The sequence below is a fragment of the Postia placenta genome (genome assembly GCF_002117355.1).
Source record: "Postia placenta MAD-698-R-SB12 unplaced genomic scaffold POSPLAscaffold_10, whole genome shotgun sequence".
NCBI lineage: Eukaryota > Fungi > Basidiomycota > Agaricomycetes > Polyporales > Adustoporiaceae > Rhodonia > Rhodonia placenta.
Genome location: NW_020169841.1, coordinates 447,473 through 472,044, shown reverse-complemented (window position 1 = coordinate 472,044; position 24,572 = coordinate 447,473). Strand labels below are relative to the sequence as shown.

At 61.0% G+C, this 24,572-nt stretch overlaps 4 protein-coding genes across 4 annotated transcripts; 1 reads left to right on the top strand and 3 right to left on the bottom strand.

The window, feature by feature from the left end:
* Positions 1–2,626: 2,626 nt before the first annotated feature.
* POSPLADRAFT_1034904 (hypothetical protein) lies at positions 2,627–3,418 on the bottom strand (the record flags this gene model as incomplete). Its single annotated transcript, XM_024477054.1, has 3 exons — positions 2,627–2,899; positions 2,988–3,122; positions 3,377–3,418. The coding sequence occupies 3 exons, from the start codon at positions 3,416–3,418 to the stop codon at positions 2,627–2,629; spliced, it is 450 nt and encodes a 149-aa protein (XP_024337056.1).
* Positions 3,419–3,963: 545 nt separating this feature from the next.
* POSPLADRAFT_1058439 (hypothetical protein) lies at positions 3,964–5,860 on the top strand (the record flags this gene model as incomplete). Its single annotated transcript, XM_024481039.1, has 11 exons — positions 3,964–4,058; positions 4,127–4,171; positions 4,221–4,342; positions 4,395–4,744; positions 4,797–4,851; positions 4,915–5,077; positions 5,130–5,208; positions 5,270–5,346; positions 5,408–5,473; positions 5,532–5,669; positions 5,779–5,860. 11 exons carry the CDS (start codon positions 3,964–3,966, stop codon positions 5,858–5,860), a joined length of 1,272 nt encoding a protein of 423 aa, XP_024337055.1.
* A 368-nt stretch (positions 5,861–6,228) lies between these two features.
* POSPLADRAFT_1047725 (hypothetical protein) lies at positions 6,229–8,457 on the bottom strand (the record flags this gene model as incomplete). Its single annotated transcript, XM_024479350.1, has 15 exons — positions 6,229–6,306; positions 6,361–6,388; positions 6,441–6,584; positions 6,652–6,671; positions 6,743–6,865; positions 6,928–7,065; positions 7,142–7,355; positions 7,405–7,542; positions 7,599–7,743; positions 7,803–7,822; positions 7,875–7,932; positions 7,986–8,032; positions 8,085–8,140; positions 8,194–8,298; positions 8,341–8,457. The coding sequence occupies 15 exons, from the start codon at positions 8,455–8,457 to the stop codon at positions 6,229–6,231; spliced, it is 1,431 nt and encodes a 476-aa protein (XP_024337054.1).
* Positions 8,458–9,942: 1,485 nt separating this feature from the next.
* On the bottom strand, positions 9,943–23,432 carry POSPLADRAFT_1047724 (hypothetical protein; the record flags this gene model as incomplete). The annotated part of the gene is made up of 4 exons (XM_024479349.1): positions 9,943–10,493; positions 10,601–11,824; positions 12,465–12,994; positions 22,357–23,432. 4 exons carry the CDS (start codon positions 23,430–23,432, stop codon positions 9,943–9,945), a joined length of 3,381 nt encoding a protein of 1,126 aa, XP_024337053.1.
* Positions 23,433–24,572: the final 1,140 nt, after the last annotated feature.

Genomic DNA, 24,572 nt, shown 5'->3' with positions numbered 1-24,572 from the left:
GCATGATATTCGCAGCGAACTTGACCGTGTATTCGAGCTGTGGTGTTCCTGTTAGCCGACTGCAGGAGTCCCGGACGATTTCGCAGGTGGCTTAGGTCGGTTAAGAAGGTGCCAACGGACGAGGTCCAATGTTGCGATCGCGTCCTCCACTGAGCTGTGCCCGGTCGTCCCCCCACCCGACTGTATTGTCTGTCCCAGATGCTCTTTGACTCTGTCATACAGACGCGTCAGCAACATCCCTCTGCACAAGCTGGCAATAGCAACAGAGATGCACGTACAGAAACCTCAGCGCCCTCCGGTAGGGTGGGCCCGACTGATGCGGGAAGAGCGCAACCGTGTCTACGCAGCGCAGGTGCACCATGCGCAGTGTCTTCAAGTCGTTTTCAAGTGCGTGTCCGACGACGATCGTCCGCGCGCTCACAAGCGTGTCGAGCGAGCGCCGGATCGACGCCAGCGGAAGGACCGCCTTCTCAGCGTATTCCTCTGGCGTAATACCAGAAAAGCGTGTGTTAAAGTCGCTGTCAGAGTGTAAGCAGGAACGGGAAACGAGGGGGGAGGAGCCATGACGCGCACATGACCTCGACGCCGTCGTCCATCCGCACGAGCTCGTCAAATATCTGCTGTCCCGCAGCGTCGACGACGGACACGCGCGCAACGCGGAACCCGCCCGTCGTGTACACCATTTCGCAATCCAGCGCGACAATGTCGAGTGCGGTGTCCGCTTCTGGGTCGTCTGGTGGGCGTGTGACCGTAAACGAGTGCCGGAGGTGCAGATCCTCGGGCGCCGATTCATAGAAGACGTGCGGTCCTTGTGAACAGCCTTCGCTGTCCGGCTCGCGCTCGCAGCACGAATATACCCGCCGCTTCTCTCCTGATCATGCGTGCCGGAGTCAGCTCAGCTACCTCGAGAACGGATAAGAGAGACGTACCACCAGCCTTAGTCGTGAATGCACGCCCCCAGTGGTAGGTGCACTCCTCCGCCTCCTCGCGGCGCTTGACCATGAATGGTTGTTTGCAACGCTCACACGTCTTTACACCGCCGAGCTCTGCGGGGCGTGTGCCGCCCGCGCCCTCGGGCACCTCTATCACGTAGCCCCATGTGAGCAGCTCTTCTGGCGTAAGGACGTACGGCTCGAGCTGCGCGGCCGTGAGGCGGAGCGCGTCGAGCTTCTTGCGCGCCTCGACGCGCGCGGCGATGTCGCCTTCTGTGCCGACAGAGCGGTGCCCCGCACTGTCGGGCTGCTCGCGCCGCTTGAGCGCGGCGACGGAAGAGATGACGGCCTATGGGTAGGAGGCGCGCTGCGCGTTGTAAGGCTGCTCTGTTGGCTGGCGGGCGGGGAGGAACAGAACGTACGTGACGGTAGGTCAGCTTGTTGGACTTGTCATAGACCTCTTGTTCCTGCCGGAGGGCGTGCTCGGAGGCGAGGGTGGGGTTGGCGGGGATGATCTTCGCGTAGAGGATTTGGAAGTGCTCGTAAAGTGTTTTCAGCATGGCCTAGTGTGCGTGAGCGTAAGAGCATGGCGCATGGATGCGTACGCACCTGGCGGACGGGGATCGCGACCTGGGACTGAGGGGGAGGAACGCGTATGAGAGGTACGCCAGTCTAAAATGCGACCTCAGCGTTCATCCTATGGGCAAGTGGTCTGCAATGACACTCACGGGTGTATGCGTCGCGGTGGGTACAGCGACGGGCCTAGCGAGCGGGCCAGTCTTCTGTAGCTTCCTCGGAGGCTCGCGAGAGGAAGACGCGCAGTTACTGGACGCGACGCTCTGGAGCTGGGATGCCAAGGGACGCTTCGCAGGCACATTTTGAGGTATTTGTGTGCTGCTGCGTGCAGACGATGATGGGGCGTGGTCCGGCTGAGCTGAGGATGAGCTTGCCACAGGCGCGTCAGCGAGGACGCGTATGGGCTGCTCCACCACAGATGAGCGATGGCTGAAGATACAGTTGACGCGGGTGCATGTGTGCTTGTCGGGGCATGGAAGGACGTCAAACAGACCGAGGGTGCTGAACATGGGCACACTGAAGGAAGGATCCAACCAAAGTATTCAAACGACTCGAGCCACCACGGATGTTACCTCCAGAGATGTAGGCGCCTGTAGGCGCTCGCAGACAACCTGATCGGGCTGCAAATCTAGAAACAAATCCTCTTCCCGCTTTCTCTTTATAACGCCGTCGCAGGCCGCTAATGCGTGTCCGATTGCTACTCATGCCTATGCAGACAAGTCTGAGGCATCAAGTAATGGCAGGTACCTTGGTAAAGTATCCTAATTGTATGTTGAAAGTGCTTGCTAGCACTGGTGAGCACTTGTGTCACACTTGTGCATTTTAGTTGGTTTATAGTACTTCGCTACAAGTTTACATATACTGGCAAGCAGTCACAAGGGTAAGGTCATGAGAAGTCTGAATTTATTGATCATTACTAGCAACTGCTTGTTAGCACTTGTACCCTTGTGGCAAGTGCTACTTGAAGCTGACCAAAAGTTCTCAAGTGTATCACAAGTGTTGGCAAGCATTTTCATGTTCTTCTGATGCTTGGTTAACTGACTCGGATGTATCATATGCACAGATGCCGTTTGACATGTGTGATCACAATATGCTGTGACCTATACACCTAGCTATTTTTACATCTCACCAGTACCTGTTGACTCGGAGACTTCTTCCTGACTTCTGCCCGCACGACAGCTCGCATCGCCCCAAGCACAGCTTGTTGGGGGACCAAAGTGTAAATGTTCCGTCTCTAATTTTGTCTTCCGGCCCCGTGCAATCTCCAGCCATCCGAAAGGTCTGCGGAGCGTCTCGTCACATATGTCGCCTGCGTCTGTCTCCGCAGCGGCGCACCTTAATATACGTTCCGCAGCCTCAAGGGGGAAGGCACGGGTAAGACGATCTTGTGCCTAACGCATAACGCCGCACCTCTCCAACACGCGAAATTCGCAACGGTGAGAAGTTTGGCTATGAGACCAGGCCACGGCCGCCACGAACCATTCGCCGAAACGACGTGCAGAACTTGACACCGCGCGCAGTGTCAAGCACACCAAGGCAGTAGTGAGGAGTGTGTGTCGTCCCGTCTGTCTTGAACCGCTTCTGTATATTCCTTCCAGTTACCCCGACCGTTTGCTAGGCAAGGGGACAAATAAGGGATAGGTGAGTCTCACGCTATCAATGGCCATGATGCCTCCCTAGCGCAAGTGACGGATACCGTCCTCGTTTCGTTTGACACTCGCTGCACGTCAAGAACAGGAAGGGGCTAGATGGGTAATCGACTGTGGAAGTGAGCCGGAGTCAGCCAGCTTGCTCGCACACACTTTGATTGTTTCATGATAACAACAATATATATCTTTGCGCCCCCTTCACGTCTCAGGGCGTCTAACCTCAAGTGCTATCTTGTGGCGCACGTACTGATCAACGGACATGTTGACTCGTCCCCTTTAATCGCCTCTCGGGCAGGCAGGAGTCACTTTCCTTCTCGTTCGCAGCGTATGTGTGACGTGTGCACTGTATATTCTGCACGACGTGATTGTCCGCTCCCGAATATATACGGCACATCCTGGGCAGCTCCGGGTCGCCGCCGAAGGACAGAGATTTTAGAATGCTTGGCGAGACGTTGTGCGTGATTGTCGCGCGAGGAGAGGATGCCGGCGGGACCGGCCGAAGGAGGGAGGATTCGGCAGAGGATGTCAGCGGGGATGCGTAAGGACTAGTCGACGAGAGAGGTGGGGGAGCAGGCCAGTGGTTGCTTGCATATGCGCGGGCATATAACAGAACGTCTGGCCGGCTGAGAAAACAAAAGTGAAGCGGAGTTGAACGGGAAGGGTGAGGGCAGCGGTGCCGAAGCCAGGAAGCAGACGGGCGTCTAGGCGTGAGGACGAGGGAGATGATGAGGTGGGGATGGACGGGTATATAGCCAGCGGCCGCCCTTGCCCCGACCAGCTGCTCGTCCCCCGCTTTCACCTGCACCATGTCCCCGCCGAAAGCGCGACCACAGGGCAAGCTCAAGCCCCGCCGCCCCAGTCTTCGTGCCAACACCCTCCGTCAGTCTCTCCAGCACATCGAGTACGCCCATCTCCGTCTCTGTCACACCCGGCTACCCGCAGCCCGCTCACTCGTTTCGCCCCTGACAGGACGGATTCAGCACACCACCTAGCCGGCCCCTTTAGGCCGCAGACGTATGTCGTCTTGTGCTCGTCCGCTCGTGCTCCGCTTATCCTTGTGTAGTCCGCTCGACGCGCAGTTCAATTCGCCTGTACGTTCTCCGAGCACAGTCCTTGATCCATTCAATTCCATCTCCCACGGCCTTTGGAAAGATATCAAATCGAACAGATGGGTCATAGTCCCCGGTGCGTCTCACGTAGTGTTTACCAGCCTCCTGCCCTGACGCGCGTTCACAAGCCTCGTCCTTCAAACTACTCCTTATCACCGTGGTTCTCTGGTGTAACTGGGAGCTCCTCGCCCCGCATGTCGCGCCTGAGCTATCCAACCCCTTCGCACCGCTCCTCTTTATCTCGCATCCTGTCCCTGACTCGCCGCCGCACGACCCGCGCTACGCCAAAGGCTACCTCGACCTCGTCTTCATCGCCTTCTATGTCGTCTTCTGGTCCTTCTGGCGCCAAATAGTCACCCTGCACTTCGCCCGTCCGGCCGGCCAGTGGTTTGGCATTAAGAAGGAAGCGAAGCTCGCGCGCTTTGGCGAGCAGGCCTACGCCGTGGCCTACTTTGGGATCATGGGCGCGTGGGGCATCGTGAGTCGCATGCGCGGTCGGTCTCCGCACCTCGCTTACCTCTGGTCTGCAGCGGATCATGTCCCAGCTCCCAACGTGGTGGTATCGCACGGAGTACTTCTGGATTGGTGCGTAGTGTGACCGCTGTATCGTGTCCCTGTTGTCCTCATGTGTGCCGCGGCGCGCCTCAGACTATCCGCACTGGCAGATGGTCCCGGAGCTGAAATGCTACTACCTCATTCAAGCGTCCTACTGGTGCCAGCAGCTCATAGTGTTACTACTTAATCTCGAGAAGCCGCGTAAGGACTATACGGAGCTCGTCGCGCACCACTTCGTGACGCTCTGGCTTGTTGGGTATGCATCCCGTGCACACTGTACCTATCATGCTCCCTCACACACCCACCAGCTGGAGCTATCTCATCAACCTGACCTTGATTGGGAACGCGGTGTATGTCAGCATGGACGTGCCTGACGTCTTCCTTGCAGTGCGTCCCCCCTTCGTAGTGCTCCTATCGCGCGCTCACACGGCGCCCGGCCGACCCCTAGCTCTCGAAGATCGCAAACTATATACAGTATGATCGCCTGAAGGTGGTGCTCTACATTGTATTCGTCTGCATCTGGACGTGTGTATCTCCGGTAGCCTGTCTGGCGGAGAACTCTCATTGACTATCGCGTTCACACCAGATATTTCCGGCATTGGCTCAACCTCGTTATCCTTTGGTCTGTTTGGACAGAGTTTGATTTGATGCCGTGCGTGGAATTAACTCAAGGGCGCATTCCTGTTTCTCTGATGTGCTCGCACGCACAGCGAGACTTCTAAGCGGTGGTCGCCGGAAGACGGCGTGTGGATGGTCTGGTGGATGAAGTACCAGATCTTCACCCCCATAATGCTCCTGCATTTCCTGAATGTGTTCTGGTATATCCTTATCCTTCGCATAGGAGTGAGGTAAGTGCAATCCGATCAAATTGATGCACACCAATCTTCTTCAGACGGCGTTCGCGTCTGTTTCCTCTCATCTGCGTGGTCCTTGCTAATCCCATGGACACATGTGCAGGGCGCTCAGGGTGGAAGAATTCACCAAGATCAAGGACGATCGTTCGGACGACGAGGACGAGGACGAGGACAAGGAGGACTAAATGCTCCTCATATGGGCGTAGGCGGGGTTTGTCGTATACGCCGGCCGCACGGACGGGCGAGACGCGAGGAGCGCGGTACGAGAGTCATGGTGTTACCGTAGTCTAAAAGTGGATGTGGCGAGCGGACGAACTGACGACGCTGTACCATACACGTTGGCGGCGCATACATGTATACCTTGTAGTCATAGACTCGGGCCCACTCCTGGTCGCTTGCCCTGGCGGCGTCGGTTTAATTTGGGGTTTCCGTGCATCTCGCTAGCTCCGTGGACAGAGATAGACGAGGACGATGGTACTGGATGCAGGCTCCGTTGTCGCATTGAATAAATAGACCCGCCGATTCGCGTTCCAGCTTTATGCGCGGACAGTGCCTAGTCGACCGAGTGCAGCTGTTCCTTCTTGATCACCTGCGTGAATATCTCGAGGGCCGCTTGTGGCTGGAAGGCGGGCTGCAGCGTCATCCAGCTCAGCATGCCTGCGGAGGGCGGGCACGGTTCACTCACCACTTCGTGCCCAGACTCGTAGACCCTCCTAGATCGCAGTGCGTCAGTCGTCTTTCTGTTCTGCAAGGATTTGCACTTACGCGAAAGTGAAGTTGTCTACATTCTGCACCGCCGCGACCGGGTGCCCGCCGATGGTCATATTGACGAAGGGCGTGGCGTGCAGGGCGGCGCTGCCGTACCACTCCATCGCGAGCACGGACGCGTGGGCGCCGAGCCAGTTACAACTACAAGAACCATGATTGTCAGCACATCGCGCTCGCCCGAGCCTCAAGCATGGTGACGCCCGCTGACTTTATGTCCGCGTCCCCCGCCTGTTGGAGTCGGAAGGCACGTCAGCTGCTGATGGGGTGTACGCATGGGATGTGCGAGAAAATAAATGTACCCATATGAGCATTTTGAGCCCTGAGTTCGCCAGTGCGCCGAGTTCGGGAAGGAGCGTGCGCGCATCGTCTCCGGTTCGCTCAAACTCATCATCGACCGGGTAGGAGCACTCCTGGTATTGCACCTATCGTTGACGCTTCGTAAGGCTATCTTTACAGCGCGCAATGCGCCTGCAGGCGTACTGACCTCGGCACCTATCCGTGCCATGACCTCGGGGTTCTGCAGGTAGGCCACATAGTACTCCGGAGGAAAGAGCGCCGACGCGTTCTGGCGGAGATCGTCTGCGTCGCGGTCGCCCACTGCCGGCACAAAAACGTAGTCTATCTGGTCACGCGATAGGGGGTGCGTTTAGTATGTTTGTGCACACGACCTTGGATTGTACGAGTTGTAATTGACTCACGCAATACGCGTCGGCGGTATTGCAGATCTGGTTGCTCTCCGCAGACTCGCCGGCGATGTAGCAGTCCAGCTCTTGCTCCAGGCAGCCGCCAGGTCCGTAGAACGCCTCATTGAGTTGTGCAAGGACCGTATCGTTCTGCAGCTGACCGTACCCCGGCGCATAGGTCGCGAACGTGACGTATGCCTCGTTCTGGAGGAGAGGGTCGTACCACCCACTACGGGCATATCAGGGAGATCAACGGCCGAAAACGCATAGATGCGCACTTGTTTATCATGAGCGCGCTCACTTTCAGCTGCTCTGCCTGGAGGGTGCCGCTCTGGATCTTCGCGTTCTGTTCGTCGAAGTATGTGACAAATGCTGGTCCGTAGTGCCCTCCGTAGCTCTCCGTAGCAAAGATGAATCTTAAAATGATCGCAATAGTGAGCATACAAGCATCAGGGGGGCGACTAAACCATACTCTCGGCTCTGGTATTGCTCGAATTTACCACTCTCAAAAAAGATCTGTAGGGCTTGCCAGACCGTTGGGGCTGCCGCAAATGTGCTGTTGACATCAATAGTACCGTAAGAGAAGCCTGACCCAATGGGCTGGTCGATATACAGCACTGGCGAAGCACTCGGGTGAGCGATTTGACACGTAACACCTAAAACTAGGATTACATACTGTTGCTGATATTGTTCCAGCTAGTGCTGTTTATGAGTATGGAAATGCATGATACATCTTGTAGTGCCACACCTGTATGGATTGAGGAAGGTCTCGTTGCCGTCGAGTGTGACATGACAAGGTCCGTTCTCTGTGGTCCTTCATCGATTAGCTGCCGTGCTATTGCAATAGGGTGGGTCCCACCTTGAAATACACCAATCATTGAGGAGCATCCAGGTCCACCATTAAGCCTAGAACGGATTACTATGAGAGAAATATTTAAGGGGGTGGAGGCTCCTATACCACAAAGTGAAGGGTGCCGATTCCGGCTCGTTTCTTGACTCAAAAAACCAGAACCACTGAAATCAAATCTTAATGTCATCAATTGTGTTGGTCGGACTGAATCACTTACCATTGACATGTTCGAGCCAACATCTAGATACCCTGAGATCTGCTTGACGCCGGGCGTCGTCTCGCACACCCCAGAATTGGTGGTGTATCTGATTTGAGTGTCATTCTGTAGCCGCGAAACAAACGTATTTCGAATGGGCCTGTGTACTGCCTGCTCGTCTAGAAATGAACCTGCAGAACTTGTGGCGACCGCCAGAAATGCCGCTAGCAAACAAGGGACTATGACCCCGCCTTGTGTGAGTGACGAGACGATGATTTGTAGCATACTGCGCAATAAGTGATGCCTCGCTACCGTCAAACGATTTTTATGCCCTACGTCGGTCGTTCTGAAGGGCGATAGGTTTGAGCCCTACAGAACCCTGAACAGGTCTTGTTACACCAGGGAGGATGTGAGAGGTGCGACTATCGAGTGTCGGAAGTATCGCCCCCAGACTCGCACTGCACGCGTAGGGGCGACGAATTTGCCTATCAGAAGCAAACATGAGGCCGAGAAATTTGCGCCACCACTTGCCATGAGACATCCTGAAACATCCCACGAGGCATAAAAATGTGGCAATAGATTCGCAGCTGGCAATGAACAATGACATAGGTGCTGAGACGAGGGAATGTATTTCCTTCGACAACCTATTACTAATTGCGTATGTGAGTGTGTGGAAGGCTTGTCGAGGTACCACTGAGTGGGCGTTGCATTCCACGGTGCATGCAGTGTACGGTCCCACTGACATCACGATCGATACAATCGAGATCGCCCTGTCACCGATCTCTCGATCGGTTCGTGTTCGTGTCTTCGATGCAGCGACAACGCCGTCACGTCTCTATCAACTGGTACACGCTACTTACTGAGCGACCCACCGTCTCCCAGGGATTCCGTGTACAAAATTTGCGGGTTTTTCTGCTACTCAGATGGTGCAGGCGATCGAACAGGCTCATCATGACACTGCTGCAAGCGCTCACTCGTTGCGAACTCGGAATACAGCCGACCGTTGAAAACTTCTTTCAATTCGGTCTCATGAAGAAATCAGTAATGAACACTTCCACTCTTACGGTGAGCTAACTACTACTTCTATACCAATCGCTGCGCTCATATCTTAGGCGTCCACCACTTCCGGTAAACAATGTCGTATAGCATGTTCCATGATGGCGTTAAAATGGTTGACGCTCATTTTGTTGGCGAAAAAGGTCCAACGCAACGACCCAAACGAAGGGCTTTCCCCCATATTTCGATTGACCGAGGTATGTTCTACTTTATAACATACGTACAGGCTAAGTACAGACCAAATATGTGACCAGGCCAGCATCTCGAGCGAGTCCGTGTAAGAGAGAAACAACTAGGGTCCCAACACAACGCCTAAAAGGCCATCGGGTCAGAAGGTCAACGATGGACGGTTCCAACGGCCCCGCAGGTAAAGTATATGGTCTGTATGTAGTACGTGCTAAAAAAAAGTAATGCGGCATTTGCGGTTGCGTGTGATACACCATGAGTGAATGCAGAGTCCCTGGAGCACAAGCATGTGACAAATGAAAAGTAGCGACAAGAAGAGTAATAAAGGAACACCAGTCGCGGAAAAAGTACCATATCGAATGAAGTGAGGCAGAGAGAGGGAGAGCGAAAGGTAGTGTAGTCAGCAACGAGTGACGTCCGTACGAGCGCAGCGATAGCATATGCGGGTGACAACATGCGATGGTACATGTACATTTAGCATTTTCTATGTGATGGTCGTGGGGCCGGGTCCGAGGAAGGCGTCAGGCATTATGTCACACTCTTCGAGCACGCCGGCCCAAAGAATTTAAGAGAGATGCCCGTCAGGGCGAGTGTCATGAGATCATGGTCTGCCTCCGCGGCTGCGCCGGCCTGCTCAGGATCTGGAAGCCAGACGACGGGATCGCCCACGAGCTGCGCGGCTCGCTGACCACAACAGGCGGGGACGTCGGCACGGCTGGCGGCAATGTCGAGGAGTGGTGCGGCGACGGCCGCTGCTGGGGCGAGGCGGTCGACGAGTGCACGCGCCGGCGGTCGTCCGTCTCCCGGCGGTGCTCGCTCCTGGCCGCAGATGTAGGCGGGCTCATGGACTGGGACATGCGATGAAGGTCGGCGTCGGCGCTCGAGCGGCGTTGGTGGGTATAGTCGCGCGGCGAACGCGGCGAGGGCGAGGACTCCTTGCGCGCGCTGTGGCTCTGACCTTGGCTGGCCATGACCGCCGCCCGGCTGGAACTCGGCGGGAACGCCGCTTCTCGAGGCCCACGCTGGGCGGTCGGTGAGGAGCTGTGGCTTCGGTTTTGCGGCGGCTCGGGCTGGAGATGCTGCATGTGCGGTGGAGTGGGAGACGAGCTATGTGAGCGTCGCTGACCCTGGCCTTGACTCTGGCCTTGCCCTTGATTATGGCTTTGCCCTTGGCTATGGCCTTGACTATGGCTCTGCGCCGAACTACGGCCCGGACTCGAGCTGCGGCTATGTTCCCTGCTCTGGCTCTGGCCCTGGCCCGCGTTCTGGCTATGCTGCGACGGCGGGCGGTAGCCAAACTGCTGCATCACGAACGGCGGCGTCGGCGGGAGGAGCGGCTCCATGCCCATGCCCATGCCCACCGGCATCCCGTACCCAGGCACCGGGACGGGCACGGGCACGGGCACCGCCATCATCGGCACGCCCATCATGCCCATGTTCATGCTCATCCGGTTCATGTTCATGGCCATGTTCATGCCGTTCATGTTGCCCATGCTGTTCATGCCGTTCATAGGCATGCCCTGCCCCGGACTCGCCATCCACATCGACTGCGGCGGCGGCGTCGACCCGAAGCTCGCCGTGCGCGGCTTCCCCGCATCCGAGATCATCGACGCGCGGTTCGCCGCACCGACGCTCCCGGCCCTGTTCTCGCGCGGACGCACGTCGGGCGCGGAGGACGAGCGCACGGACGCCGTGAGCGCACCGGGCGGCGCAAGGTGCGAGTGTGCCGATGAGTCGCGCTGGCTCTGGCTCTGGCTCCCGCTCCCGCTCGGCGCAGGCGACGAATTGCGCGCGCTGTTGTTGGACGGCGGCGGCCGTGGGGCGGGCGACGAGTTGCGCGCGCTGTTATTGGACGGCAGTGGCGCTGGTGGTGGGGCGGGCGACGAGCTCTGCCTGCGCCCATCGTACACCGGGCGCGCAAACGTCTCCTCCCTCTCCGCCTGCTTTTCCCGCCCCCTGCCCCTCCCCCCCGCGCTATCGTGCCTGTCCCGCTCGCGCTCCCTGCCCTTGTCCCACTCCGCCGGCCCGCTGCCCACGCCGCCCGGGCCCACGAGCGCCGGCGGGATGAAGCGCTGGCTCTCGCGCCGGCTGCGCGCCGCGGCGACCTCCTCCGCATACATCCTGCGCCTCCGCTCCTCCTCCCGCTCGCGGCTCTCCACACGGCGCCGCTCCTCCTCTTCGCGCTCGGCCCGGCGCTGCGCCTGGTCCGCGTGCGCGCGCCGCACCTTCTCCGCCGCGAGGAACTTGGCCTTCTCGAGGCGCTGCTGCTTGATGCGCTGCACGTACCCCAGCGGGATGTTGTCGCGCCGCCCGTCCGCGCTCCCGTCCGACGTGTCATCGGCCTCCCGCCGCTCCTTCGGCGTGTCCACGAAGCGCACGGCAGGCTTGGACGTGCGGCCGGGCGACGCTGCTTGCGGCCGTTCGGGCGCGGGCGGCGCCGGCCTCGGCCTCTGGGCGTTCGGGGTCGGGGTTGGGGTCGACACGGCCCGCGAGGTGATCGTCGCGGTCGATGTGCTCGTGCTTGCCGTTGTCGGCGCAGGAGACGTCGATTTTGTGCGCTCGATCTCGATGGCCGGCACAGGCTTCTCTGCCGTCGTCGATGCAGGCTTCTCTATTGTCGTCGTCGTCGTCGGCGCAGGTTTGTACTGCTGCTGCGGCCCCTTCACGGGCGACCAGGGGCTGGGGAGTGCCATGTTCTGCTCGATACGAAGCGGCGAGGGCATTGCTTTGTACGGCTGCGCGCGCGGTGACGGCGAGCCCGCTTGAGAACCTGACGGGTGGGATACGGTCAGCACCGCTGTCATCGCAGGCATCGCACGCTCAAAAAAGCGCGAGAGAAAAGAGTAAAAGAGTAAACAGTGCGCGATCCGCCAGATCACGGCGATGGAGGCGATGGAGGGAAACGGGCGTGGGCGTGATGAAGGCCCCAGCGCGCGTCAGTAAGAAGGATAAGATGAAACGTGTGCGGTGCACACGGAAGAGTGGACGAGAGGCAGCGAGGGGGAGTCACAGACGCAAGAGGCGAAACGCAGCAGGCGAAGGAAGCTCACCTGCCTGTCCTTGTCCTTGAGGCTGCGCCGGCAGCTGAGTCTTCCCCACGGCAGGCACGCCCCCCGTGGGCGTCGGCGGGCCTGTTGACGCCGGGCTACCCAGGAGAGAGGCCGACGCCGACAACGGCGGCGTGAGGTCCGGCGCGCTGAAATTGAGCAAGGGCCCGCCTGTGTCGATCTCCACGTTCAGCGCAGGCCACGATGATGACTGTTGTCGCTGAGGCTTGAGCGTTGGAGCCGCGTTAGCTAGCGAGGCCAGAGGTGGGGATTCTTGTGATGCGGCAGCCCCACGGGGGAACGGCACGCCCGCTCCAAGCGGCGAGGAATCTGCGGATGCGATTGCGCCTGCTCCCGGCGCCCGTGCCGCGCCGTCGCCGTGGCCTACCGCGGCATCCTCGTCCTCATCAGCGAATACCCCCGCGAGCGCCTCGAGCGCCTCGCTGTATTCGAGCTCGGCGACGCCGAGCCCAGTCCCGGACACGCGGACACACACCACCGCGTCGTCGCCGTGTTCCCGATCCGCCGCGTCTCTCGGGAGGTACACCGCAAACCGATCCTCGAAGCACGGACGCTCTATCCAGCGCAGGAGCCCTTCGCTGTACCGGCGCACGCCTCGCGCGAATGCTTTCGGCACGGCGGTGTCGTCGAGCACCAGCGTCGGCCCGCGCGGCGCAGGTGCCTTGCCGCGGCGCGCGAACGGCGCGAGGGCGCGTGTGTCAGCGCCAGGCACGGCAAGGCGGTGCAATATGCGCTTGTGGAACAGCCGGGGCAGCAGCGCGTCGCCGTCGTACCGCGGTGAGGACTGCAGCACCGAGTGCAGGTTGCAGGAGCGCGGGAAGAGAGGTGCATCAGGAACGTGCAGAGTCGGCGGTGGCGCAAACGGTGGCAAGAGCGCATTCTGCGCGAGCGCGCGGGCGTATTCCACGGCCGTGAGCGGCCGCGCGCGTGCCGTCTCCTGCCGCACAACCGCAGGCAGCGGCGGGACGCGCGCTACTGGCGTTGCCGACGGCTGGGCGGTGCGCGCGCGCGGCGGTGGCTCCGCGTAGCGCTCAGAGTCGCCGCTGTCGGACGTGTCGTCGTCAGTGTCGTTCAGATGGAGGCGAGGGTGGGCAAGGGCAGAGCGCGCCGGGCCGACGGCGGCAATTGCGGACGCACTCTGGGACGCGGTCAGGGCAGAGCGCGACTGGCAAGGGATCATAGAGCTCGCCTGTGCGCGGACGGCAGTGGGCTCTGCGGGCGGCGCCTTGTCCGGGAAGGGCTGCAGATAGACGCGGTCTGGGTGGAGGCTGCGAGCATCGTCGTCTGGGGTGGGAGGGCCTGCGCTGGACGACGACGACGAGGCGGGCTCTGTGGAGATGTGGGGGCTAGACAGAGACGGTGCGCGGCGGGAGATGGTGCGGAAAAAGCGGGCCTTTGGGCGGAGCAGCTGCTGTTGCTTTTGGGCAGCATCGACGGTGGCCTGTGCGTGCTGGGTGGAGGCGTCGTCGCGGTGCGAAGAGGTTGCGTCCGACTTGTCAGTGCGCCGAGAGGCGAAGACGGCGGCGATGCGGCGCATGAGGGAGGAGGAAGGGAGGGGATAGAGGCTTCGAAGGCGAGCGGACGGACAGAAAAGGACGGGGGTGGCTGGATCAGGGCCGTGTGAGGAACATCTGAGAAGGGAATGTTCGGCGGGCAGAGATGAAATGACGCGGCTGGACGATGTGTGCGATGGCGTGCAGCAACGCAGGCGGCGGGGACACTGGCTGGCTAAGCTCGCAGCCGTGCGCAGAGAAAGAGAGCGAACACGGCCAGGGCCAGCCTGCCCACGCCTCCTCCTCAATCCGGCACACCCACGCGTCCGGGCACCCGGCTCGCTTCATCACTCGCCCGTCGCCACTGTCCGCCCCTTGCTCGTCCTCGTATCGTCCGCAGATAGCTTTCAGTAGCTCCCTCCTCGTCTTCCCTCTCTCATGCGGGCCTTCCCCTTATCGCGCACCCTACCTGTCCCCCGGCTCGGCCCTGCCTCGTCCGTGCTTGCTCCTAATTCTGTCCCCTGCCCTCGTCCTCTCGCTTCCTCTCACGAACGTGGCTTCCATACGTCCCCGCGCTAGCCTGGGTTCTTCCCCGCATGATCGCTTTCACAGGCCACGCCCGGTGTCTCTGCCGCCTTGATCAATCCTAGGCATGCACACGTCCATCTCCAGATCCTACGCCGCTATGTATACCGCGTTTCCCATTGCCGTTGCTATGCACCCACCACCGGCCCTCCGCACTGCCCGTCTATTCCCTCGACTTTCCCCATCGCCACAACCTGGCTGCCCCGACGCCTGTCTTCGCGTCCCGCTCTCGCATCATCACCTGTCCGCCCTCAACAGCGTCATGTGGCTCGCGTCACAGCCCCCGATCGCGCGCGTCCATGCTTCCCGAAGATCCCGGCCGTGCTCGCACTCCGCGATGGCAAGCGCGCCTCGCCCCGCGCTCACTCTAAAACAGTCAATGCGCGAGTCCGGCGCAACATGGCGTCATGGGCCCCGGCTTAGACGCTCTTAGCCCGGCCGCACATTATGCATTGCTGCACGGTCAATCCTTCCGTGACGTATGCACGCAGCGATAGCGTATGACTAGGACGTCGGACGTACAGTCCGTACCACCTCTTACTGTAAGTACAGCCGACGCCCGTCACCGGTCCCCGGCCTTGCCGTCTCGGTCTACGCTGCTCTGGGTGTCCCCTCATTTTGAATTTGTCCTGCAAGCTTGAATAGGGAATGCGGTTACTCCCTCGTCGTCATTGAGGACCCGGGTTAGTGCGCCTGTCGGTTCTTGCGCGGGCACGCATCGCACGTAGCTGTCGTTTCTGGCGCTCGGTCTCTTCGCTCGACACAAACTCCGTCGCCGGCGTTTCTGGCAACGCGCGCTCTTCCCCGCATCGCTTCCCAGCCACCGCGATCCAGTGTACAAGCGTGCCCTGTGTACGGCGTCAGTCGCGACAAGACACCTTCAGGCCCCGCGCCCCGGTGCGATTCACACGATTGCACCCCCTTTCTAGTCTTCGTGACCCTCACAGAAGCAAACCACATCGTCTGCATTCTCTTCGGGAATGCTCACAACACAGCGCCTCGCTTGCGCTGAATAGCTTCGGTAAGCCTTGCGTCTGCATAGCGTGCCTAGGCGCACGGAAATAACAACTCAACGCCAGGCCCAGCCCGGGCATCGTTAGCACAATGCGCTGAACACAGATGCACACATTTACACCCGCGCCGCTTCGTCTGTCACATCGCGCGGCGGGTATCTTAATGGCGGTCTCCACAACCGCGCGGCCGCTATGTCGATGCCGTAAGACCGCACGCAACTACCTGCCCGACGTCTGGGCAGCGTAAATCAGCATCTCCCCATGCCAACCTCAGCCAGCGACAGACCCGGGGCGCTCACGCTCACGGGTCCAGTTCCCGCCAGGCGTGCTCTCTCCAGACGCACACAAATAGCAACGCCACGGCGCGCCCGAACCCGGCACAATAGCGGGACGGGACATGGGCAGCGGCGCGCACACCCACGCCGACTCATCCTCTCCTGCTCACATCACGCGGTGCGTATCTCAATGGCCGTGCCTCAACGCTCCTCACGCGGACGCCTAGCCTGAGCGGAATGCACCCCCGCGGGGATCCCGGAGCCTGGAACCTGCCACCCGTGAGTCCGCCCGCGCGCGCGCACTGCGTGTTCTGCACCATCTCACTAACGCGCCCCGAGGGATACTGGCGTCCACGCCGAGCGCCAGGGAGGGCCACCAGACGAGCGGGCGCGGCGAACACCACGTCATATCCAGTAACAAAGGTGGTCAGCCGTGGCGCTGCCAGAGACGGGAGCCCAGACACGTACCGTGCGCGGGCGCGCGGCGCACGACACGCGAGCAGCGTCCTGCCTGATTCACACCCTGGGGACGCGGATGGCCAACACGCGGCGCTGACAAGCGCGGGCCATGGTGCGGGCGCGAGCTGGTGGGAGCAAAGTCCGGTCAGTATGTCTCATGCGGAGCAGACGGGCGCGGCACACGCACCGCGCGAGAAAGAGCAGGACAGCGGACGTCCGCGCCAGACACGGGCGGGACTCGCCAGATGAGCAGCGGGGGCGCGTTCAGCGCCGCGTCGTATCTGGTGCGCTGCGAGCAACGGCGGCGGGCTCTTGGTATGGCGATGCTGCGGCACCGGTGATCAGCCGCGGCGCTGCCAGAGACGAGAAGCGGGAGCGCGGACACATACCGTGCGTGTGCGCGCGGGCAGCATGCTGCATGACTGACGTTCCGGGACGGCAAAGGATTGATTGTCGATCGGCGGCTGCGGATGCGAATTCGGGGCACAGCCCGGTCAGTACGCCTCTTGTGGAGAGGACGGGCACGGCACACGCACCGCGTAAGGAGAGGCAGGACGTCGGTGCGTGATGTCCCGATGACCGGGAGCGCGCGCAGTCCTAGCGAGTGTGACCGCGGACACACGGTTGCCGCGCACAACGCGTGTCAAGATCTGCGGGACCAAGCGCGCGATGCTCAGAGCCTCAGGGGTAAACGGTCAGCACGAGTGGCACCGGTCGAGGCGGCCACATACTCATGGACAACGGCAGGTGCGTCTATTCCCGTCCATCTGACGCGTGAGCATTGTACTGCGCTGACGAATTCGACGCTCCTTTCTTAACACTCAACGGGCAGCGGGCGCGTGATTGTACGCACCATGCTGCCCTCAACATGTGCTCTGCTGCCTGTTGATGCGCACGCACTCGCTGGTAGCCCGCTCGCTCGACGACGACGTCGCCCTCGCTGGACTGTTGCTCTAGCTCGTTGGCGTCTCTCTGTTGTCCCGGGAACCCCCCGTCGCCCTTCTGGCTGGCCATCCATGCCTCCGCGCGCTCTCAGCAGTCCCTACAGCAATACACAACTGGCCGCTAGTACGTCGTTCGTCCGCCCAACTGCGCGCATGCTCGCACCGGCGCACAGTATGCTAACAGCCGTCTTGACTAGCCTCGCGTTTGTCTAGCGCAACATCGGCCGCAACGCGTGTCCCGCCCACTGCCCGTGTGCTTGCCTCTCGCGTGATCATCAGCGCGCGCATCGCCTACAGGTGCGCTGTTACATACCCTGACTCCGAGCACCACTGACGAGTGGTGGTACGCGTATACACTGCAAACTGTCGCCTGTGAGCTCGCGTCTTGTACTCCGAACAAGGTACGCACTCTACATTCCGCAAAGCGACCATTATCAGCGTATGCACGACGCGCGACCGCGGTGTCACCTACTATGGATCCGATGCCCACCCCTCTTGATGGCCTGCGCGGCGTCCAGAAACCAGTGTAAGCAACTAACTAAAGATAACGAGGTCAAGGACTAACAGGTGACCATGCCGCTGTCTCTCGCATTCATCCCCCTTATACGCTGTCAACGACACCTCTCTGCTGCATCCCACGCCCGGACCATGTCCATCAGCGCTCGTTGCTCGCGGCCAAGCGGCCTAGCGACGTACAACGGGGATTCCGTGTTAGCCGCGTCTGACGCATCCTTCCGCGCCCCGCATCGGCCGGCTGCCCCTCGCACGGATGCCTCTCACATGCGGACGCAATGGCTCGTCGTGATCTCGCGTCTCCTGCGTCTCCCGTGTCTCCCTCGCGACCCGGCGTCAGATACGCGGCGGGAGAATGGCCGCGCGTCAGCTCACCCCTCGCATCGGATCGCGTCCAGGGCACCAGACGCACCGCTCGCCTGATGTCGGTGCGACAGACGGCGCGGGCACACCAACGAATGGACGTAGCCGTCCTGCCCGCGCTGTGCGCCTGACCCGCGCCCTCCCTGGTCATTCGGGGGATACACCGCAAGATGCGCCTAGGGATTCACCGCATTGTGCGCCTCCGCAACGGGTCCCTCGGTGCGCTGCGCCCATGTACGTATGCGGTGCTGTTTTCATGGCACACGGGCAGAAGTGCCCTGGTAAGATGGCTCCCGCCTGTTCCCATTTTCGCGGCCGCTTGCTGCTTGCCGATCCTGTGGACAGTGTCGAAGGCTCTCGCGCGGCGTCCACCGAGTGCGTGCCCACACGCACAATGTTCAGTCGCGTGAAGCTGCCGTGCGTCCACATCCTTGCTGGACGAGGGTGCTGCACTCGTGCAGTGTTCTTCTTAGCCTGGCATCGGCCAAGCGTGTGAGACCGCTACGGTACACGCAATCTATTTGTGCTCATACACGTCCTGTCACCTTGTCAACGGGCGCGCGTGCATGTCCTCCCGATGCGTGATGCCCGCCGAATTCAATCAATTTACTCCGAGTGTGTGCATGTGAATTTGTGAACAACAACAGCCAGCTGGCTCGCACATGTGGGAAGTGAAATGAAATGTTGCGGGAGGGATCGACCAGACAAGGCAAACATGGGTGGGCAGAATCGAGACGGGACCCGCACGAAGGAAGACGGGAGAATGAATGACAAGGGACGTGAGCGGAACCGCTGTCCCATTGCAAACACAGCTTACGCGGGCGCAGCTGATAGGAGCATGTCCTGGTGCATGCGCGAACCCGCCTGGGGAGATGCAAATAGGCATTACAAAGAAACCGTCGACAGATGGTGCAGCTGTACGTAGAGCAGACACTGTCAACAGGGCAGGGCTGTGCAGCATAAGCCCGTTCCCCGTGTCCACACTGTCTGTCTGTCTGTCCGTCGGAGCAATCTACACTGTGTGAACTATGCTAACTTGAGGCCATGTGTGGCTGTCACTCTGGCTAAATTGCAGAGCGGGCTCGTCTCCTGCATGCTCGCGAGATGTGGTCAGATACGCTGTGGGGCCACAACTAATGCTTGTCTCGTTTGCATGCCGGTACATGCACACATAGTTGGCGAACATCTCTGCGGAGAACAGCATTGTTGCGGGGTTATTGTCGTATCAATTATCTGGAACAGGTGGGCGTGTGAATGCACTTACAAATCCCATCATTGTTGCGAGGGACACCATCACTGTCGTAATAACTTACATATGAGAACGGGGTATGGGCGCAACAGAGGTTCTGCGCGCGCTGTCTAGCCGAAACTATATATAATGGATGCATGACTTTATTCCAAAACTTTCCATGCTACTTCTTTTGTTATCGCTTTGTTACCTTGGCGCACACACTCCATCCCTTTCTGTTCCTGTCTCTTATTCTGCTCCGAAGTCTGCAGCCATGTCCCTAGCTTCCGAGTAAGTGTTCCCGTGGCTGTTGTCATCTTGTATTCGCAGTCCCTGATGGGGCTTTGTTTGGTTTGCCACGATAGGTTGCTGTGTCCGGCATCCAAGCATACCAGAAGACGGAAGATTACATGATGCATTGCAAAGTCGCGAGCGAGATGGAGGTTGGATGACAGGCCGGGCGAGGTAAGCATATTGATTGAGGGCTATGATCGATCAGCGCTGATCTCGATCAGGGCACGACAGTCGACACTCACCACCACATTGTCGTACAAGAGGTGCGGTCGCCAACATCTTGACCGGGCTCTGCATATCAACCACGAAGATGGGGTGAACTCAACCCCGCCCGCCGTGGACAAGACAGCAGACCCAGTGTTAGAGAGCGTCCTGGAAGATGGGCGCAGACTCGGTCACAACACCTTGCGTGGGCACGATCCCCGCGACGTCGTGGCATCTGAGAGCGCGGGCGGCGCACGCACCCGAGAGCGTGAGCGGCGCACGCACCCCGAGCGCGCCACTGCACCGTAAAATCAGCTTGCCTGTGTCAATGCTGTTGGGCTCCATCAGTCGCTCGCTCGAGCAGGCCGCACGCGCATCCATCCTGTTTCAGCCTGCGCCTGCATCTGCCTTCGAGCCTCCTTACGCGGTGCGTGTGCTGTGCCGGTCCTCTCCACAAGAGGCGTACTGACCGGGCTGTGCCCCGAATTCGTGTCCGCAGCTTGCTGCTGCCACCGGTCGACAATCAATCCTTCGCCGTCCCGGAAAGTCAGTCATGCAGAATGCTGCCCGCGCGCACATGCACGGTACGTCTCCGTGCTCCCGTTTCCTGTCTCTGGCAGCGCTGTGGCTGATCGCCGGTGCCGCAGCATTGCCATACCAAGAGCCCGCCGCGCTTGCTCGCAGCACACCAACCAGGTACGACACGGCGCTGAACACGCGCCCACTACTCATGTGGCGAGTCCCGCCCGTGTGTGGTGTGGACGCCCGGTGTCCTGCTCCTTCTCGCGCGGTGCGTGTGCCGCGCCCGTCCGCTCCGCATGAGAGATACTGACCGGGCTCTGCTCCCACCAGCTTGCGCCCGGCGCACTGAAGTGCTAAATGCGGCCGGCGCGTGCGCGACGTCGTTGAGCACACGCCCGGTGCGATAGGCCATGACTGCGCACGTCGAGACTGTTGCAAAGGTAAGTTGGGGCTTGCTTTTGTGCGGTCGTACTGACCATTGAGCGGGAGCCTTGAGCAGTAGGTGGCGGCGACAAATAAAGCGCCGCGCGACCTGCAGAAATGCGGTAACCAGCGAGCACGAACCAGAGTGGCTCGCTGGGTGCGAGCGGGACGCAGGATCGAGCGGGCGCAACACGCATCCCGCCGTCGGGAGCGCAGCGCACACAAGGGCGTCGCACGGGGACGGTTGGAGGCGGTGAGCTGACCGGGCGCGGCGTGCGGGCGTCCGGTACGCATCAGCACGATGGTTTTGAGACGCGGGCTGTGTCAAAATTACCATAGTAAGTTTAGGCCTACCTTTTCGCGGCTGTACTAACCGTCGAGCGGTGGTATTGCAGGCGTAGGCGGCGGCGAAGAATGGAGCGTCGCGCGACCTACAGATGTGCGGTAGCCAGTGCGCGCGGAACAGAGTGGCTCGCTGGGTGCGAGCGGGACACAAGATCGAGTGGGCGCAATACGCATCCCGCCGTCGGGAGCGCAGCGCACACAAGGGCGTCCCGCGGGGACGGTTCGAGGCGGTGAGTTGACCGGGCGCTGCGTGCGGGCGCCCGGTAGCTATGAGCGCGGTGATTGTGAGCAGAACCATCGGGCGGCGTGGCCACGCTTTGGGCTCGGCCAGATGCGGGCTGCGTCAAGGGTATCGTATCGCAACGGTAAGTTTGGGCTTACTGGATTGCGGTTGTGCTGACTATTGAGCGGCGGCAGCGCAGAATGGAGTGTGGCGCGACCTACCGAGGTGTGGTAAGCAGCGCGCGGAGCAAAGTGGCTCGCTGGTGCGTTGGGCGCGAGCGGGATGCAACATGGAGCGGGCGCGGTACGTATTGCGCCGCTGGGAGCGCGACGTATGCGAGATCGTCGCACGGGGACGGTTGGAGGTGGCGAGCTGACCGAGTGTGGCGTGCGGGCGTGCGGGCATGCTCGCGCTGACCGCCTTTGCAGGCGCGAGGGCGAACGCGCACAGCAGCAACGGGCGGTGCTGTGCTCCCGGTCAGTATACGTCGCTGCGCGCTCGCCGGCCTGTCTGACTTGGATGCAGCATCCAGCGCGTGCTTCTGCGATGCGCCAGCGACCTGGTGCGGAGCGTGCTGACCGGGCTGTGCAGACCCGCGCGCGCAAGACGGAGTGTGCTGGTTGCGGGACAATGGCAGGCGATGGGCAGGGTAGCGGGGCTGTATGGGTGCCAGTAAGGCTATGAAATATATTTGGTTGTGACCTACGGTATTGTACTCCCTTGTCGCTACTTCCTGCTACTCCCTACCGTGCTCTGCTCCCCAGCGCTCTCTACTCCCCACCGTGCTCTATTCTCCACTGCCCTCTACTCCCCACCGCTCTCTATTGCCTTTGTGCTGGCCTATCTCTCGATTTTCACTCGGTCGCTGCTCGCACGCGCACGAGACTTACCACGTGTGCGCGTGACTCTAGATCCTCGTCCTCGTCCGCGAATACCCCCGCGGGTGCCTCGAGCGCCTCGCCTTGCCCCGTCCCGGACACGCGGACACACACCACCGCGTCCTCGCCGTGTTCCTGCTCCGCCGCGTCTCTGGGGAGGTACACCGCAAACCGATCCTCGAAGCACGGACGCTCTATCCAGCGCAGGAGCCCCTCGCTGTACCGGCGCACGCCTCGCGCGAATGCTTTCGGCACGGCGGTGTCGTCGAGCACCAGCGTCGGCCCGCGCGCGGCAGGCGCCTTGCCGCGGCGCGCGAACGGCGCGAGGGCGCGTGTGTCAGCGCCAGGCACGGCAAGGCGGTGCAATATGCGCCTCTGGAACAGCTGGGGGAGCAGCGCGTCGCCGTCGTACCGCGGTGCGGACTGCAGCACCGAGTGCAGGTTGCAGGAGCGCGGGAAGACCGGTGCGTCGGAGACGTGCAGGGTCGGCGGTGGCGCAAACGGTGGCAAGAGCGCATTCTGCGCGAGCGCGCGGGTGTATTCCATCGCCGTGAGCGGCCGCGCGCGTGCCGTCTCCTGCCGCACAACCGCAGGCAGCGGCGGGACGCGCGCTACTGGCGTTGCCGACGGCTGGGCGGTGCGCGCGCGCGGCGGTGGCTCCGCGTAGCGCTCAGAGTCGCCGCTGTCGGACGTGTCGTCGTCGGTGTCGTTCAGATGGAGGCGAGGGTGCGGCAGGAGGTGGGCGAGCGCTGAGCGCGCCGGCCCGACGGCGGCAATTGCGGACGCACTCTGGGACGCGGTCAGGGCAGAGCGCGACTGAGATGGGATCATAGAGCTCGCCTGTGCGCGGACGGCAGTGGGCTCTGCAGGCGGGGCCTTGTCCGGGAAGGGCTGAAGATACACGCGGTCTGGGTGGAGGCTGCGAGCATCGTCGTCTGGGGTGGGAGGGCCTGCGCTGGACGACGACGACGAGGCGGGCTCTGTGGAGATGTGGGGGCTAGAGAGAGCCGGTGCGCGGCGGGAGATGGTGCGGAAAAAGCGAGCCTTTGGGCGGAGCAGCTGCTGTTGCTTTTGGGCAGCATCGACGGTGGCCTGTGCGTGCTGGGTGGAGGCGTCGTCGCGGTGAGAAGAGGTTGCGTCCGACTTGTCAGTGCGCCGTGAGGCGAAGACGGCGGCGATGCGGCGCATGAGGGAGGAGGAAGGGAGGAGATAGAGGCTTCGAAGGCGAGCGGACGGACAGAAAAGGACGAGGGTGGCTGGATCAGGGCCGTGTGAGGAACATCTGAGAAGGGAATGTTCGGCGGGCAGAAATGAAATGACGCGGCTGGACGATGTGTGCGATGGTGTGCAGCAACGCAGGCGGCGGGGACACTGGCTGGCTAAGCTCGCAGCCGTGCGCAGAGAAAGAGAGCGAACACGGCCAGGGCCAGCCTGCCCACGCCTCCTCCTCAATCCGGCACACCCACGCGTCCGGGCGTCCGGCTCGCTTCATCACTCGCCCGCCCGCCACTGTCCGCCCCTTGCTCGTCCTCGTATCGTCCGCAGATAGCTTTCAGTAGCTCCCTCCTCGTCTTCCCTCTCTCATGCGGGCCTTCACCTTATCGCGCACTCTACCTGTTCCCCGGCTCGTCCCTGCCTCGTCCACGCTTGCTCCCAATTCTGTCCCCTGCCCCCGTCCTCTCGCTTCCTCTCACGAACGTGGCCTCCATACGTCCCCGCGCTAGCCTGGGTTCTTCCCCGCATGATCGCTTTCACAGGCCACGCCCGGTGTCTCTGCCGCCTTGATCAATCCTAGGCATGCACACGTCCATCTACAGATCCTACGCCGCTATGTATACCGCCTTTCCCATTGCCGTTGCTATGCACCCACCACCGGCCCTCCGCATCGCCCGTCTTTCCTCTCGACTTTCCCCATCGCCACAACCTGGCTGCCCCGACGCCTATCTTCGCGTCCCGCTCTGGCATCATCACCTGTCCGCCCTCAACAGCGTCATGTGGCTCGCGTCACAGCCCCCGATCGCGCGCGTCCATGCTTCCCGAAGATCCCGGCCGTGCTCGCACTCCGCGGCCTACGCCCAGCGCGCCTCGCCCCGCGCTCACTCTAAAACAGTCAATGCGCGAGTCCGGCGCATTATCGCGTCATGGGCCCCGGCTTAGACGCTCTTAGCCCGGCCGCACATTATGCATTGCTGCACGGTCAACCCTTCCGTGACGTATGCACCCAGCGATAGCATGACTAGGACGTCGGACGTACAGTCCGTACCACATCTTACTGTAAGTACAGCCGACGCCCGTCACCGGTCCCCGGCCTTGCCGTCTCGGTCTATG